This window comes from Neopelma chrysocephalum, unplaced genomic scaffold (genome assembly GCF_003984885.1).
Source record: "Neopelma chrysocephalum unplaced genomic scaffold, ASM398488v2 Primary Assembly neopelma1_98, whole genome shotgun sequence".
In the NCBI taxonomy this organism is placed as follows: domain Eukaryota; kingdom Metazoa; phylum Chordata; class Aves; order Passeriformes; family Pipridae; genus Neopelma; species Neopelma chrysocephalum.
In genome coordinates, this window is record NW_020897761.1 from 17969 (window position 1) to 34537 (window position 16569).

General features: G+C 43.5%; 1 protein-coding gene across 6 annotated transcripts in view; it reads right to left on the reverse strand.

Annotated features, from left to right (window-relative positions):
• SMG7 (SMG7, nonsense mediated mRNA decay factor) overlaps positions 1–16569 on the reverse strand; it is a 50770-nt gene that overhangs the window by 4874 nt on the left and 29327 nt on the right. For 2 of the 6 annotated variants that reach the window (XM_027694740.1, XM_027694742.1), the window contains 11 exons: positions 14796–14958; positions 13582–13738; positions 12431–12501; positions 12052–12112; positions 11269–11388; positions 10596–11031; positions 6888–7032; positions 5298–5689; positions 4201–4566; positions 2536–2685; positions 83–163 (listed from right to left, as the gene is read on the reverse strand). In XM_027694740.1, the coding sequence (XP_027550541.1) occupies positions 83–163; positions 2536–2685; positions 4201–4566; positions 5298–5689; positions 6888–7032; positions 10596–11031; positions 11269–11388; positions 12052–12112; positions 12431–12501; positions 13582–13738; positions 14796–14958 (2142 nt within the window). The remainder of the gene's footprint in view (positions 1–82; positions 164–2535; positions 2686–4200; positions 4567–5297; positions 5690–6887; positions 7033–10595; positions 11032–11268; positions 11389–12051; positions 12113–12430; positions 12502–13581; positions 13739–14795; positions 14959–16569) is intronic. The other 4 variants (XM_027694743.1, XM_027694741.1, XM_027694744.1 and 1 more) reach the window with 4 other exon arrangements.

The following is a 16569-nucleotide window of genomic DNA, read 5'->3' on the forward strand; positions in this document are numbered from 1 at the left end:
CATAAGGATTTCTTTCAGGTTTTCCACTGGTTTGACAGCAAGGTCAAACAGCAAATGGCAGCAGACTTTGACTCTCACTTACCTGATTAAGAGAAAAGCCACTGAGGGACAGGAAAGACGATGACTGAGACATCAATTCTGATGGTTTTTCCAGCAGGGACTTCTTCAGAAACCAAAAAGGGGAAGAGAGCAGTTAGTGATCAGTGTACTAAGCAGGAGCAAGGTGCGTTGTCAGAAACTGCCACAGCGGGTTTGGTCACATATAAAACCTTCCATCCACTTTGGCTCCAGCACCTTGGAGGACAGGGGAAGCAAACTACCAAGTGGAGAGAATCAGTAGTTTTTCTACTAACTGTAATTAATATCTAAAAATCAACAATCAAGACAGCTGACAGTCTCGGGCAAACCCCACTGCCAGGACAGCTTTTCAAATCCGAAGTCTAATACTCTGCCTGATACATCTGGAGGGGAGATTCCTGCCAAAAATCCCTTATGGTTGTGTGAAAACTTGCACAAATAGGACGGGATTCTTCCCAGTGATCAGAGGACTCCTTCAGACGTGACCAGACACTTGTACGTGGCTACTGACAGAGTATTTTTCAGTTCTGAGAGCAGCCCTGCTCTACAGACATTCTTAGACAGCAAGACCCGCCAAGTGCTGTGGTTTCTTTAATTAGGTTTAAGAGTCCAAGTGTCATTTAGCACTGTCTCATTTCCATTATAAATTACTGTAGAGAGGAAGAAAAAAAAATGCAACCCAGGTGTTTAAAAGAGAGGTTCCAAAACTCCCCTGGGGTTCCATGTAAAGATATTACGGGCCATGACCTTTTCCATCATCTGTGCCAGCCCCCCTCATACAGCTGTCATTTCCAGCATATTTCTCAGCCTTCTGTTTGGTTTTAACTATGATTAAGGAGTGAAAAACAATGTCTCTGAAACAAGTGTATTTAAGGAAGAAATGGAATCCGTTATCATTGACACAGAAACCAACAAAAACTTATCAAGCTTGGCTAATGGACAATGAACATCACCAAATTTAGGATCACCAAGCCATGGAATTAATAAAGCCATGAGTAAAACTGTGTGTGAACCAAATAAAGAGCTGTAGTCTCGTTCCAAATAAAAGCCCTCTTGCACTTGCTCCAGCTCAGCATGTCAGATGTTTTTAAATTTATTATTCAAACCACAGAAACCTGACCTAGCGTCCCTCTGTCCTTAACACAGTCGCAATATCTGGAATATCTTTGCTTTTATCCCATAAACTTAGGACAAACAGCCTCAGTTTCTTGGCAAGTAGCTCCCAGCTTGTTAAGATTTTAAACGTGACAACTCATTACTTTGAAAGCATGTTTTAAAAGGCAGACAAAATTCCCACTCTGCATATCCACACGGCTTGCACAGCAAAGGATTTCCTTCCATTTGTCAGCAGACACGACAGTAGGAGCTTCAAAGGAAGCTGCTGATGAAGCAGCCATTAGTTTCCTAGCAAAGTTACCTAATGAGACAGAAATGAGTGTCTATTTTGCTACTGGCTCCTTGGGATGGCAGGTAAAATAACTGAGGAATAGACTTAATCAGAGATTTTGAGTCACAAGTAATTCTTTGTTACTGCCACTAATCTGAGTTAGTAGGATTTCATGAACATGCTTGTAGTCATATTAGAAAGGCACATTGCAATTTCAGAGGCAATTTATAAATTCAGCAGCTGTAAGACCCTCCAGCTAGTGAACTAGGAATGTTTTAATACAAAAATGTAGGAAAAAAAGCCTCTCAGTCTGTCAAAAATTATTGTATTTATATAAGAGTTACTGATTATTTAGCCCATTGCTTGCTATTTTCTTCCAAAGCTATCTTGTTTTGGAAGAAATCTCTTCTGTATTTAGTGGGGCAGCATCCCCTGCCTCTATGGAATTATTATATGCAGATTATAATCACAGAATCATAGTATGGCCTGTGTTGGAAGGGACCTTAAAGCCCATCCCTGCCATGGGCAGGGACACCTCCCACTAGCCCAGGTTGCTCCAAGCCCCATCCAACCTGGCCTTGGACACTCCCAGGGATGGGGCAGCCACAGCTTCTCTGGGCAACCTGTGCCAGGGCCTCAGCACCTCCACAGCCAAGAATTTCTTCCTAATATCTCATCTAACCCTGCTCTCTTTCAGTTTGAAACCACCCCCCCTTGTCCTGTCACTACACCCTTGTTCTGGTGACTCCTCTGGTGTCCCCCCCTTCCCCTTTGTTACTAAGCCCTTACAACTGCAAAAGTGTTGAGTGCATTAAATGAAGCATCAACATCTCTCCTGTGGATTGTACTTAAAAAAACCCCAGTTATTCGGATTTCTGAAGAAATTAGCAGGCCTGGATTTGGCCCAGGAGCCACATCATGGGCCTCCAGGAAAACTAGCTCAAGGTTGAGGCAGGGAATTGGATAGGAGGGATGGGGGAGAGAAAGGAATTTCACATTTCTTATCATTTCACAGAAGAAAGAGATGCCAGTTAAGAATGAGAAGCAGCAGTATTACATCAAATACATACAAAGAGGCTTCGTCCAGGAAGAGAGGCGAGAGGCCCCAGCAGAGCTGGGTAAAGATCAGGAGGATTAGAGAAAATCAGCTCTTCCTCCTCCTCCAAGGCAGCCAGACTCTTTAACAGGTCCGGAGGAAGCAGAGGGGAGCTCTTGGGGTCCTAGTGACAGAAATGAGCACAGTGAGACAACAGAAGGCAGAAAGAACAGCCAGAGACAGCAAGGGGAAGCTAAGCCAGAGCAGGAGACAGAACAGCAAGAGGAAGGCAGAAGGCAGCATGCAGAGAGTGAGGTGAGGAAGTGGCATTGCAGAAGTGTACTGAGGCACACAGAGAGAGAAGTCTGAGCAGAAAACACCCCCAGGCACGTGGCCTCACGTGCACAGGGAGCAGTGTCACGCCACCAAAGTGACGGGCAGCGAGTCCGAATTAGTGCAGCGTGTGCTTCCCACTGCACCCATGCCACACACTGAACCTGGGTCCACATTCAAGGACAAGGAACATGAAATCTTACAATTATTCTACAGCTGATCTGTGAGTAATTTAGGTTTCAAGTAAAATTATGTTTGCATCTTCTTTCCCCTATGAGTGGAGTTTAAATCCCACAAGACTTATTTCCACTGGTGACGGCTGCTACACCAGCATACAGCTGACCAGACCACTGGGCCAAAAAACCTGCCAAGTGCTGCTCAAACTGGACATCTTGGCTTTTGTGAGGGATGCTTAGAGCACAAACATCACGGGCACAGCTTCTCTCCACACTGCACTATGCTGGCAAGGTTTCCCTTTCAGGAACAAGAATAAGGCTTTGACCCTGTTTCCATCTAAAAACCACAACATGGTATCAGAGTAGGGGTAGATTCCTGTATATTGTCTGGCTTTTCTCTTGGAAGGATGAACCAAGTGATCCCAGCTCACCTTCTCCAAGTCCTGAGAGCATTTACAGAGGCACACCACAACAAAAGGTTTAAAGAGGCTTCTGTTTAGGTTTCCTTATAAACACCACCAGGAGCACTCACAGACAACTCCAATAATAAATAACAGAGACTACTGGTTTTAGAAACAGCAACATGAAGCACAACTGCATGAAGAGAAGCTAAGTATTCCATTAGTGCAACTAACAGCTAAGGAAGTAATTCAGCTCTCAGTGGTGGGATTTTCAGGAAAAACAAACAAACAAACAAAAATCTAACACGAGACTGCTGCTACCAGCCTCGATTTCCGGCCTCAATCGGACTATTGCAGCCTCGGCCGTTCAATTCACTAGAGGGGTGTTAAGAGTTCATCTAAAGAGTAATAATTCAACTGCAATTATTTGGATGGTTTTTATGGTTTTCATCAGTTGCCAGACAAGATTTTTCCCCAAAACTAATAGCTGCCATGTTTCTAAACCTGTCAGACACAGTGCAGAGATCAATGTCACATCCACACTGAACAAGACTTATGCCTACTTGAAACCAGATCTTCAAGAGACTGATCCCACACACAGCCAACTAAAATGGAGAATTCATCACTATTTTCTGGAACCCCACGTACCCCATGATACCCAGGTCTCTTCTAAATAAGCTCACATTGACCTGCTTGGGGCCACAGGGCATTCCTGAAACAGGGAAAGCCCAGAGTCGTCAGGAATCCCAGAGCCTCGTTGGTTTTCACCATGTGCAGCCTGGATCTTACCTCAAAGGTCATCCTGGAGACAGCATCCTGCTCTGAGCGGAAGACTCCTTGCCGCTTTCCCCTGCGGTCCATGTTCGACTGCTGGGCCACCACCCTGTTGTCAGCCATGCCATAGGAAGAGTCCCAGTAATATTCTGGCACCTTGACTTCTGAGGGGTTCTGGTTATATGGCTCCATTGGGAAAGGCTTCATTTTTTTCTCCAGAGGTTGCTGTTGCATCACGGGAGGCTGCAATGACTGTTCAAATAATTTGAGAGGGTCCTGGGCCTGCAGGTAATAGGGCTGCTTTACAGGCATGATCTTCCCCAGGGAGCCTTGGACTTGGGGGGGATTCCAGAGCTGCTTCGATGAGTCTGTCTGCGGATACTGAGGCAGAGACACAGGATTTCACCAGCAGGGAAGAACAATTAATGTTACCTGAATGCCTAACTCCATCCAAACTGTCAGCCTGGCTCATGTGTGACAGCAAATCAGAATGTTTATGCAATGTCTGCATTATTCACCAAAATGCTCAGTCTTGACAGCATCTAATATTCCCTAGTCCAGCTTTAAACCAACAGCCACGTATAATCCTTACTCCAATCCAGTACCTGATAAACTAAAACCTATAAAGTAAACCTTTATTGAGGTATGAGCTGCCCAGAACACCAGGAGAGTCTCACCATCGAGTCCAGACATGCCAGAAGGGAGATTTTTCTCCAGCACAAAGTGAGTATAAATCTAAGAGCTGTGAGGGAACTGGCAGTGCACCATTAGCCAAAAGAAGAGTATGGGTGAAAGTTCACACTCACACAAGAAAACTAGAAAGGCCTGGGACAGAAATACCTGATCAGAAATATCACCTTCATCCCTTGCCTATAAACACACAGAAAAAGGGTGACAGAAAACACATTCCCATTCCAGTACATACCTTCCTCTCAGCTCCAGCATCACACAGTCATACCCACCAAACTTCTGCTCCTTTTCAAATTGCCCCACAAGTTCACAATCAAAAAATTCTTTAACCACAATTTTGAAAGGTAATCCAGGAACACAAGTCTTGAAAGCTGTCATTTGTTTTTAAACAAAGCTTAGCGCGTAGCACAGGTCAATTTTACCTGCTGGAATCCGGAGTGGTGTGGTGGGCTCTTCCCCAGGCCCTGCACAGCTTTTGTGGGGGACTGTTGCTGCTGCTGCTGCTGGGCCAGAGCTTGGACCTGTAACTGGCTTGCGGACTGTGCTGTTGCCTGAGCTGGTAAAGATGAGAGGGGTTGCTGGGAAGGAGGTGGTGTTTGCTGAGGTCCCTGGGTCATTGGCCCTGGTCCAGAGGGCCGTTGCTGGCTGTAAGGAATGTGGGACTGTTTCCCACCTTGCACCTGGTTTCCTGCAGGCGAGTGAGCTGTGGGCTGGAGGAAGGTTCCTGGGACAGAAACGCCACCCGGGAAGGTGTAACCCGTGCTCATGGAGAAAGCCACAGGAGGGGGGACGACATAGGTCGGAGGTGGAAATCCTGCAAGAGATGAAAATGCACCTTTAATTGCAATTTGGCAGAGCAGACAGCTCCCCTCCAGAAAACATTTAGTGGGGTTTTTCTTCCTGTGCTGTTCATTTAGACTATGAGGAAAGGAGGCATCAGTCTGCAGACATGCACTGTAATGTCCTGCCTCACCTTTGCATGTACATGGCTGTGATCACACAGGGATTCAGAGTTCTGGAGTTTTCTTGCAATATTCCAGGCACTGATAACAGTCAGCCAGGGAAGTGCCTCAGAGAGTCATGTTTCCCCTCCTCCCTTGCCTCCATCTCCCAGCTCTTTCTTTCCCCCCCACTACCTTTTTCTTCACCAGTCTGGGGTTTTTGATGCATTATCCCCAAAGTTCCCTCACCTTCAAACACATTTTCAGGGACTAAACTTCTGCAGGAATAAATAGAAGCAATCAATAAAATAAGTCTACTGCCTCCTCCCAGAGGATCACCAGTCTCTGGATTAATTTAGATAGAGACAGATGGTAAGCAAACAAATCCTCATATCCGCAAGATCAATTCCTTCCCTGTAGTTCACACTGAAAAGCCAGGTTTGGAGGGCAACCTTTAATTCTGTGTCTCACAGGCCAGACTTTTTGCTGACTTTGGGACAGGGAAGATGTCCCTCTGTCTTATATTGAGGAACTCCACACAACAGCTTGCAGGGAAGATGCAGCTTCCAGCTATTCCACAAGCAAACACGGACAGCAAGGTATGACAGGAACACTCCACAACAAAATGGGAACATGCACTGCAGCAACAGCAGACCACACAAATTACAGCTTGAAACATGAGCATCAGTACAAAAGAAACTGAGCTATAAAGAAAGCTGTGTAACTGATCTTTTGTAATGGAGTCCTGAGCACAGGGAATGCTTCCTCCTGAGCAGAAGCCTTTGTCATGTTTTGACAGGAAAAGCCTTCTGTGAACTTTCTTGATCTCACACCCACTAACCAAGAAAGAACATGGCAGATTTCATGACAGACCTCGATTCCAAAGCATAAACAATCTTATTTATCTTGTTTCTATTCTGATATGCCCATTCCTTACTACTTGTTAAGACTCCCAACATAAAAATCCACGTTCGTTAACAGAGCCCCTACCTTCAGAGGCTCTAACAACCACTACTGCAGGATTTTCTTTGCAGTCAATAAATCACACTCCAAAAGAACAAGGCAAATTACCTGGCCGGCTAGGAAGGGGAGGGAAGGCTCCTGGGTGATGAATGGGGATGAACTGGGAACTGCTGGCCTGACTTGGAGTCTGAGTTACAGGTGTTTTCCTGGCTTCGGACACCGGAGTCTTCCTCATCTCCGCCTGGGATTTCACCTGATGCAAAAGAAAGTATGGAGAAATTAGACCACTTTTCCTGTAATTGCCCATATCATGTCAAGCCAAAAAATAAACTCTCAGATTGTCTGAGGGATCATCTTTTCCCTAAGTAACTGGGAGGGGTTTGGAACACAGGAACCCTCCTTACTGACCCCAGGCAGGTTACCCTGCGTGTCCTCAGGCACTCCTTGCCTCACAAAAGCACTCTAAGGGTATCTACTCAGAAGATGCAACAGGTTCTTTCTCTAGCAAGAGAACGGGAAGCAGACATAATAATCCTCAAGCCATCCAAAGAACCTACCATGCTGCTCACCTGCAGTGTTTAAAAACAAAAGTGCAGATGCTATTATGCTTCTCCGAGGGCACTGCTTCAGCCTAACTCATGCCACTTACCTGCAGCACCTTAAAAAACAAACACACACTGCCACGTTCTTCCTAGGGAATTCTCTCAGCCTAATGAAATTATTTTGACCCAGAGCATACAAGACAAACAGCAGAAGTGTTCAGTTTACTGTGTAACTGCTGGGTGTTCTGTTGAAAGAGCTGCACCAGTTAAAGGCAGAGAGAAGAATGTAATGTAATGTTTACCTGATTCTGAGTCTGCTGCAGTCTGGGTCTTCCTGGAGAGGAAGACAGAGGGGAAGACTACTTTCCCTTTCTGTTCAGCTCAGCAGAACTGCCTGGAATGCAAGATGGAGCAGGCAGGAAAAAGACAGCAAGCAAGGAACCCGGGCAATACAGAAAGGGCCCAGGAACAGACCTGACACCAAGCCTCAAAGGTGAGTGAAAAAAAGGGCTGTATCAGGGGCCAAATTAAAAAAATCCAAACCAAACAAACCAAAACTGTAGGGTTTATTTCAACATTTAGTGCTACTGAGTGGAAAGGAGTTACAGGGTATTTTTTTTCTGCCAAAATACAATAGTAAAGGGGTAGATGCATTCAAATGTTTTCTTAAATTCTTTTTCAAATTGAATCTCCCCCTTTAGAAATTGTGGGAGTGCAGGGTTCTTTCTGTGCTTGTAAAACTCGGAGGTCTGGGTGAATTTTTGATCTCCCACTAGAAAAAGTCCAGAGGGAACTCCATGTCAAGGTTCTGGCTGATGCTAAACACCACAAACAATGCAGCCCTTGCTCGTGCCACATTCTGACACCTTCACCGTCCATCACATTCTGTACATTCAACTTACATTGTGCTGTCCCTTTTTTCTCCACAATAAGCCAAACATTTTTATAATCACACCAAGAGCTATGTATTCTTTTACAGAACGTTGGAGAATTCAAAGACACTCTTCCTGCCACGGGATTTCAAAACAGGAGTTCTAGTCCATCGGAAACTCAAAGGTGCTATAACAAATTTCCAAGGGATGGCTTCCAAAAGGCTCTCTGATTTACAGTTAACTTTATAAATCTAAATACCTAAAATTGATTAATCAAGACAGACAAATTCCAGATGCTTCCTTGCTTCTACTTGATCTCACCTCAAAAGTGTCAATGCTACCAAATATTTAGTCCCACAGTGGTCCTAAGTATTCCTACACAGTGCTTGAGAGGTACCATTTCATCACAGTGACCTCTAAAGAGTATGTTACATCTGCATTAAACCTTCCTTGGCACCCAACATTATTTTCCCTACAGAGCAGAGATTCAACCTATGTCACATCCTGCCTGAGCGTGCAAGTTTTCCACTTATCTGCAAAGCAGAACTGATTTGTTCTGTGTAACATTCTTCACATTTTTGCTAAGTAGGAGCTGCAGCATTTTCAGCAATTAAGCTTTTGAAGGCAATGAACTATGGAGGAGATAAAGCCTGGTATTTCCAGGAAGGCCAAAGCAGAGCACTAAGAGTCCACTAACTGGTACAAAAACCTACACTCGTTTCTCAGGGTGGGGGGAAGGACTGGAGAAATAAGTCCACAAGCTACACAAAACAAAAGGCACTTATTTGGATTAGTTTTCATAAATACAGCTGATGGAACTAAAAAGTCAAAATTAATTTCTAATGAAGAAGAGAAGAAGGATGACCAACCACATCAGAGCAGATTGTGCTACTGCTGGGTTTCAAATAAGTTCTTCCTGGGTTTGTTGTCTCTTAAGACTAAGACAAGCAAATTTCTGATAAATAAGTTATTTTTCCTATCTAAAAAGCTACTTATATTTCTCAGATCTGGTGGGTTTTTAATCAGCCTCAAGTCCTTATTTAGCAAGACAGGGGCACAAAAAACAAAACTGGGAGTTATGCTCAGGCCTGCAACCACATTCCAGACATGTTTGACAAACAAATAAGAAACTTGCTACTCTAACTCACCTGTGTTGGTTTTCAGATACCAGAGTCAGATTCAGCGAGTCACAAACAATTCCCACACGGTTTCTGTAGCCTTTACAGTAACACTTTGCCCTCCCTGATAGGACCCTCTGCAAAACCAACTGAATAATGCTGCCAGTTCAGACCTTCCATTTTATATCCATGATGTTTAATAGCAAATAATCAGGAGGAGAACAAGAAGAATGATCCAAGGGTCCTAACACCACAAGCTAGAAAGACTAAAAGAGATGGTCTGTCTAGCCTAGGGAAAACAAGACCTCAGTTACACAGGACTTCAGAGAAGTTGCAAAAAGTTATTCTGCAGACCTGTCCTGGGCAGTAGTAATGGGCTTACACAGAGGCACGAGAGATAAAGTGCATTAGGAAATAATTTCCACTTGCAAGAACACTGAAGAACTGACACAGTTTCTCTAGGGAGATATTAGTCTCCATTACTATCATTAAATGGTTCCAGTCATCACTGGGGGAATGACTGAGATTGTCCAGGTACAGATCAGATCAGCCTGAGACTCTCCACTCTTATTTATTACAACTCAGTGGAAGTCAGACCAGTAAATTCATTGTTTACTCGACAGATTTTGTACATAATGCTCACAGAAATACAGAAAAAAGCATGCCCCTAAAAAAATATAGCTGATAAAAGAGCAGCTGATGTGAAAATCAACAATTTTGAGCAAGTTCCTGAGCACAGATTTACAATTTAAGAGCAGCATGGCTCTCCTTACTTCCACAGAGACACCTGACTGCACCCACAGTACAGAGGATCTTACTCCTCATATGCTATTCGGTGCCTTTGTGACGTGTTCAGTTTGTTGGAAGTGCACAAGTCAACTGAACTGAAAATGCAGAGTACTCAGTTCCTTCTCAACAGACCACAGCATGGGTGAGGCATGACTGCAGCCTGGCCATGGGAACAGCCTTGGTGGCCTGAATAACTGGTGGAATGGGTAGAAGTCTGTTTTGGTTTTTTTAAAGACAGTTAACACAGCAAAATCACCTTTCATTGCTCCCTATCCTTTTCTCCCCCAAAATTGAGACAGCATCAAGGGAAAGGGCAGAGACCCAAAGATCACCAACACCTGGTCTTTGAGGTAGAAGTGTTTTATATTTTTGTGCTTTAGCTGCATTAGCAGTGCCCACAGTGAGACCTCAGCTCTAGCATACAAAAGCAGTGCCTTCCCTGACACACTCATGGTACCTCCTCAGACACAGCATCCCTTTGAGCTAAAGGCTTACCTGAACTGCCACGTTCTGCTTCCCCGCTTCCTGCATCTTATCCAAGCCGCATTTCTTGGTCTCATTCTTCCTTTTATTGTTATCCTTCTTCCCATCGTTCTTAGTGGCCACTATTCCTTTGCTAAAGTCCCGCCTTTCCCTCGCTACGTCTTTCGGGGGATAGATGCGCCCTTGCTCCCTGTTCAGCTCCCGGGGCTTGATGTTCTCTTTGAACGTGACCATTGGCTTTTCTCCTGCATCACAGTTGTTGCTCAGGCTTCTGCCAGAGGCCAGAACTGATTTGAGTCCAGGGCTCCCATCGGCACACAGTGGCTCTGCCATGGATGTCTCCTGCAAGGCGAGACTCTCTTTGGCTTCACAAGGGTCCTCCAGTAACAGCTCTGGGATTTCTGTCACAAACAACAGCTTTCCTACCTCGTTTTCACACTGAATCAACCTGAAGAAGAAAACAATTGAAAAGCAAGTACAATTAACTACATTACTTATCACAACCAGTCTATGAAGCAATGGCATGTAGACCCACAGAACATGCTGTTAGCGCTGTCAGCATCTTGTACTCACACTACAGGCAATTGTTGTGTTGAACAGAAAGAAAAATAACATTGAGCTCTGGCACCTGTGTTACCTCAGCTCATGGTAGCAGGGAAATACAGCAGGGAAATACTTCACTTACCTCGGCTGATTATCAGCGATCCATTTGCCTGTGAAGATCAGGCGCTGCTGCCGTATCCGACGTTGCTGCCCTTCTTTATCTCCTGTAATTGCCTGGTGGCCTTTGGAAAAATCCAAGTTCCTAGTATTGACACAGGAGAGGGAATATTAATTACACAATTACCCTCTGCAACATTGTATTTCTTTAGAAATACAACATGCCAGCATTACTCTATTAAAAGCTGTAAACTTGCATAAGGAGTTATTCAAAACATGACTGTTAAGAGACATCTGATTTACAGATGTAATTTTCTTCTGGTAAGATCCATCTACATATTAAGAAGGTTTGGTGGGTTTTTTTAAATAACAAAAGGCCAAAAGCTCATCTGTGTGATAATCAAAATCAGAAAAATAATAATTGAGTGAATATATCTAATATTTAGTCAGCGTTTGTGGATGATGTTAGGTACAGGAATGCAGTTAAAAACAGAGCAAAAACCAGCAAAAGAAAATCACATCAAGCAGGTTTCATGTAAAAGCATTCCTTTTCTCACTTCTTAAATTTTTCCCTTTCCATTTATAAGTCTGAAGACTACAGAGTGAAACAAAAAAAAAGTCATGAGCATTACTATAAACTCAAGATTTTCAGAGTTTTGCTACATTGTCCATTACATTTGTTTTGAAGAGAGCTACATCAATCCATACAGCAGTAAATACTCATAAATAAGATATTGCAGGGAACAGGTCAATGTCCGTCAAAGTCATGACATCAGCAAGAGTACAGGATCCTTCAGCTGTTACCCACCTGAACGAGGGCCTCAGAGCCAGGAATCCTTGCAACTCAAATTCTTCTGGAAGGGGGGTTGCTAGCAAACAGACAGTAAATAACGTAAGGAAAGCATGAAAGCACTGAGCACAGTATCATAAGCAGATACCTCAGCATGGTCACTACACATCCTAAAGCCTTCTATTAACTGGTCCACCCTGTGACCTGAGGAGCTCAGGAATGATAAAGCAGAGCAAAGTCTGCTCAGCACAAGAAAGCAGCATTTGCAATGCTAATAATACTAATACTAGAAGACTACTTCCTTCCTTATTTGCTCTTCAACTGCAATTCTCCCCACCATCACGAAAAACCTGCATTGTTCTCAGTGCTCTACAGCACAGACTGGAAGTGTCCTTACCATTATTACTGGATAGATCTTCTTCATGAGGCTGGAAGCTGTTTAGAAGAGAGATCAGCCAGGGCCATATGCTGTAAATTAGAAACCAGACAAACCATAAGTGAAAATGGCAAAACACGGGATGTGTTCACTTTACCAAGGGAACACTGAACTCCATTACACAGTCACAGCTTCCATTAATCCTCTGATTCCCAAGAAAAGGTAAAGTTTCTCTCAAGTGGCAGGGAAAAGACCACCTTCTTGAAAAAATTACTATTTTTTAAAAGCCAATCTAAGTTCCCAAGTGCTCTGTGATACTGGAGCAGTTACCACAAAGGTAACTCTAGGTAAGGGTTGCACTGAGTAAGACCATTAACCTAGAGGTGAACTGGCAGTCCCCTGCCTTGTCCTGCAATACCAGTACAAGCAATGACTGGAAATTCTTCCCAAAGGCCCTGAAGCAAATAATTTTCAAATCACACTGATCACTGCATAAGTGGTTAACGTTTAACTGCCACCAACAGGCTGCTTGCTCCAGTTTTTCAAAAGATGCCACCCAAAAGCCCAAGCATCCTTCTGCTTTAGTGATGGGCACCATGGAGGCAACAAAGAACTATTTTAGGATGTTTTGAACTATTTAAGCCTAAATTTATGAGATTAGTGGCAGAAGTGAAAAATCAGAGCAACAGTCCAGAACAGAAATGCCTGCACTGACATTTAAGGACCCTCTCTACTAAATTCAATTTAATTTCTGGGTGATGAACCAGAAAAACTGGATTCCAGCACTGCCCAAGAGATGGCTTAGTACATGAAATTAAGCCAAGTATTCTGCTGCCACCTCCCTCAATAATCTGAGAAACCATTACAATAGATTAGACTACAGGAACACTCAGTAGTTATGCTCAAGTCAGACATTATAAACTAGACCCCACTGATTTAAAAAAAAGACAAAAGTTATGTGCAAACCTAAAGCAAATTAAAGCACTGAATTTACTCCTTTAACCCACAAGTCTCATGTTTTGCTTTATGAACTCTTTAGCACATATACTTTCTATGATTTTAACGTCTGTAATAATGAGTCACATGATCGCTTTTCCCGTGACTAATCTGTGGATCACCAGTAATTATGAATTCATGCAATCAAAGGTATCAAAAGAAAGATTAACACTCACTACCGTCTTTCATCAACCACTGCCTCCTGGAAAACACTGGGCCTAAGTTTCAGCCAGTCCATGGAAACCTTCACAGCTGGAAGAGGATATGCAGCCCCAGAGTCCTCCTGGTAGTCGTTTTGTAAAGGACACTTGCACAGAACTCCAAGAAAGGACACTACAAACAGAGTAAAGGGAAAAAACAGAACAAACAAATTCCACAATGTGGGAATGACGTGCTAAAGCTGAACATCATCTAATCAAACACATCCCCCTGTTTTTAAGAGCTAGTTATTTAGAACAAAAAAAACCCAATTACTTCATCTTAAACAATTCACCAACAAATCAGAAGATATTTTTTTAATACTTTTCTACCATGAAACAGAACCTTGGTGGGTTTTTCCCTTTAAGTGTCACGGCTAAGTTAAAAAAATAGGGTGAGATGAGCCCAGTGCAAAATTATTCACTCACCTATTTATTAGAAATTATCAACTCAACTATCTAACTGCATTTTATCCACTTTCCCAAGTCAGCAGGCACACAAATGCACTGGAGCCCACTCTGCAGGCAGGCACCCAGCCCAGAGCCCTTAGGGCATAAGAGCTGAGAAACAGTAACCACACCAGTGTGACCATGGTGTTTTCAGAACCAGCTCCAGGTTGGAATCTGAAGAAATCCAGTTCTTCAGAAATTTAGGTGTTGACAAACAAGGCCAAGCTGATCACGGATTGGATCAGATTAGCCACATAATGCTTATTTTCTTAGTCTAAAATGCTCAGCACTCCCACTTATCTCCTAGTCAATATTATCATGGGCACAAAAGCAGTTGAAGTCTTAGTTGACTCAGCTTCTAGTTCAGCCCTGTGGAATCAGGACCAGCTCCATTCCAACTTCAACTGCATTGCAGCCAACTGGGGAGCAGCTCCCCAGGAGTGGTACTACCCACTGCCAAGCTGGATCCAGCTTTGCACCCAAGTTAAAATGTTCTTTCAGAACCAGGAAAACGATGCAGAGTTCTGTAAAACTTCAGAGTACGTCCAGGGCTCAGAAATCCAGTGTTAGTCAGCTCATAAATGACCCTGTGCAACCATCTTCTCTCTAAACTTTCTCCCTGATGTCTATTCTCAGCGCTTACCTCACATAACCATTAAGCTGGATACTGACAGGAAATCACTAATGGATTCCATGTAAAAAACCAAAGAGAACTACAAAAATCAATTAGCCTGCACACTCACTGAAGAGAGCCAGGAGCTGTGTCCAGCAGAGCTGCTCATCCTGGCTGTAGCTGTGCTGCTCGGTTTCATTGCTGAAGTCTCGCAGGTGATGCAGTTGGAACAGGTTGATGACAGTGATGTGGACTAACTGCTGAGAATTGAAGGCCTTCTGGAACAACAACCTCTGCAGCAAAGACACACGGGGGATGTATTTTTAGATGGCGAAGCACACACACTTGAAAGGATTAGCAGTTGTTACTTCACTGCTTGACTAATGCTTCTGCCTCAAGGCAACACTCATTCTGGATTTTATTTTCAGGTCGTCCCTACAGGCACAGCACTGGGCTTCCCAGCAGGACTTGGGAAGGTGCCTACTGTTAAACCCAAGGATTTTGCTTGTACACCAGCTCAGATGCTCAACAAATCAACATCCCCTTGGTTACTGTTCTCTTTCAGAGCAAGTGCAACTTGAACGTGCAGTGACAGCACTGCAGCAGATCCACTGGATTGGTCAGCCTCTCAAAGAAACAGCACAGAGAAGATGACATTTTAAAAAAACACCCCAGGAAAATTTAACTACTGGGTGGTTATGTATTAAAAACTAATTCCACATCTGACCTCATGGGTCATGGAATGCCTTGGTGGACTAAAACAGCACGAGTTATTTACAAATGCCTTTCTGTAACTGTGCTGGAAAGTCACCTGTCTCAGGACAGGAAAAGAAACTTTAATGCTTTTTGGGGAAAAAAAACGGAGATATCCTAAAACCCAACCAACTTATCTTCAGACACAACAATCAGGGAGGCAAGTGGATTAACTAGTGTAAGCATCAGGAAAAGCCCACGTTCAACCTGGATTCTTTAGTTTAGGCCATGAAGCACTGTACAGCCAACAACTCAGACTGGCAGAGCTGCCAGCAGCAGCATCGTGGGCCTGACTGAACACTCCCAACCCTGCAACTGCTCTCCTCAGAGTTAAAATCAGCCACAAAGTTAAACTGATCTCTCACCATACAGCCAACTTCACATCCACATTCAACCCACTGAATCCACAAGAGTTGCTCTCTAGGAAATTAAGCCTTATATTGCATAATATAAACAAAAAAGTAATCTAAGCACAAAGCAGGGCTCAATTAGCTCTGTTTTAACACCCTGACTCAGTCCAGAAAGCTAAGACTGTTCCACATGCCTGAGCAATGCTCATATTTATTGATCATAAGCACTGTGGAAAAAGCAGTACTTGTTCAACAGCCAACATCACACACAGATACACAATTATTTAATTTTGAAACAACATTAACAGCCCACATTCAAAGCTAATACAATTCACAGCTAGTTCTGTGGTTTTTTAAAATTTATTTTAAAGACAGTTTGGACCTAGCTGTAGCAGCCCAATTCAAGGCAAAAAATGTAAAAAGACACTGTAAAGAACATTTGTAAGTTTTTCTATGCTAAGACCATCTTCTCCTTAATTTTGAAAAGCAGCCACTGCTGTGTTGAACAAATCCATACTCCCTGCTCCTTTTCCACCAATTAAGAAGCTGAAGCAGAGCAGCTTCCAAAAGTCACCTAACACTAAAACACCCTCTTAGAAAATGTATTACCTTGTACAAATACCTTACAAAATACTTGTTGTTTCAGTCTTTGCTGTATTGTCCAACCTAATGAGCTGGAACTCATGGAGTTTCCAGAGGAAACGTGTTCTGAATAGTTCACGTCTACACACAAATTAAGGCCTTACTGAGACACTTTTTAGAGGCAAACAGGAGAGACAAGTTGTCTGAGGCAGATGAAAA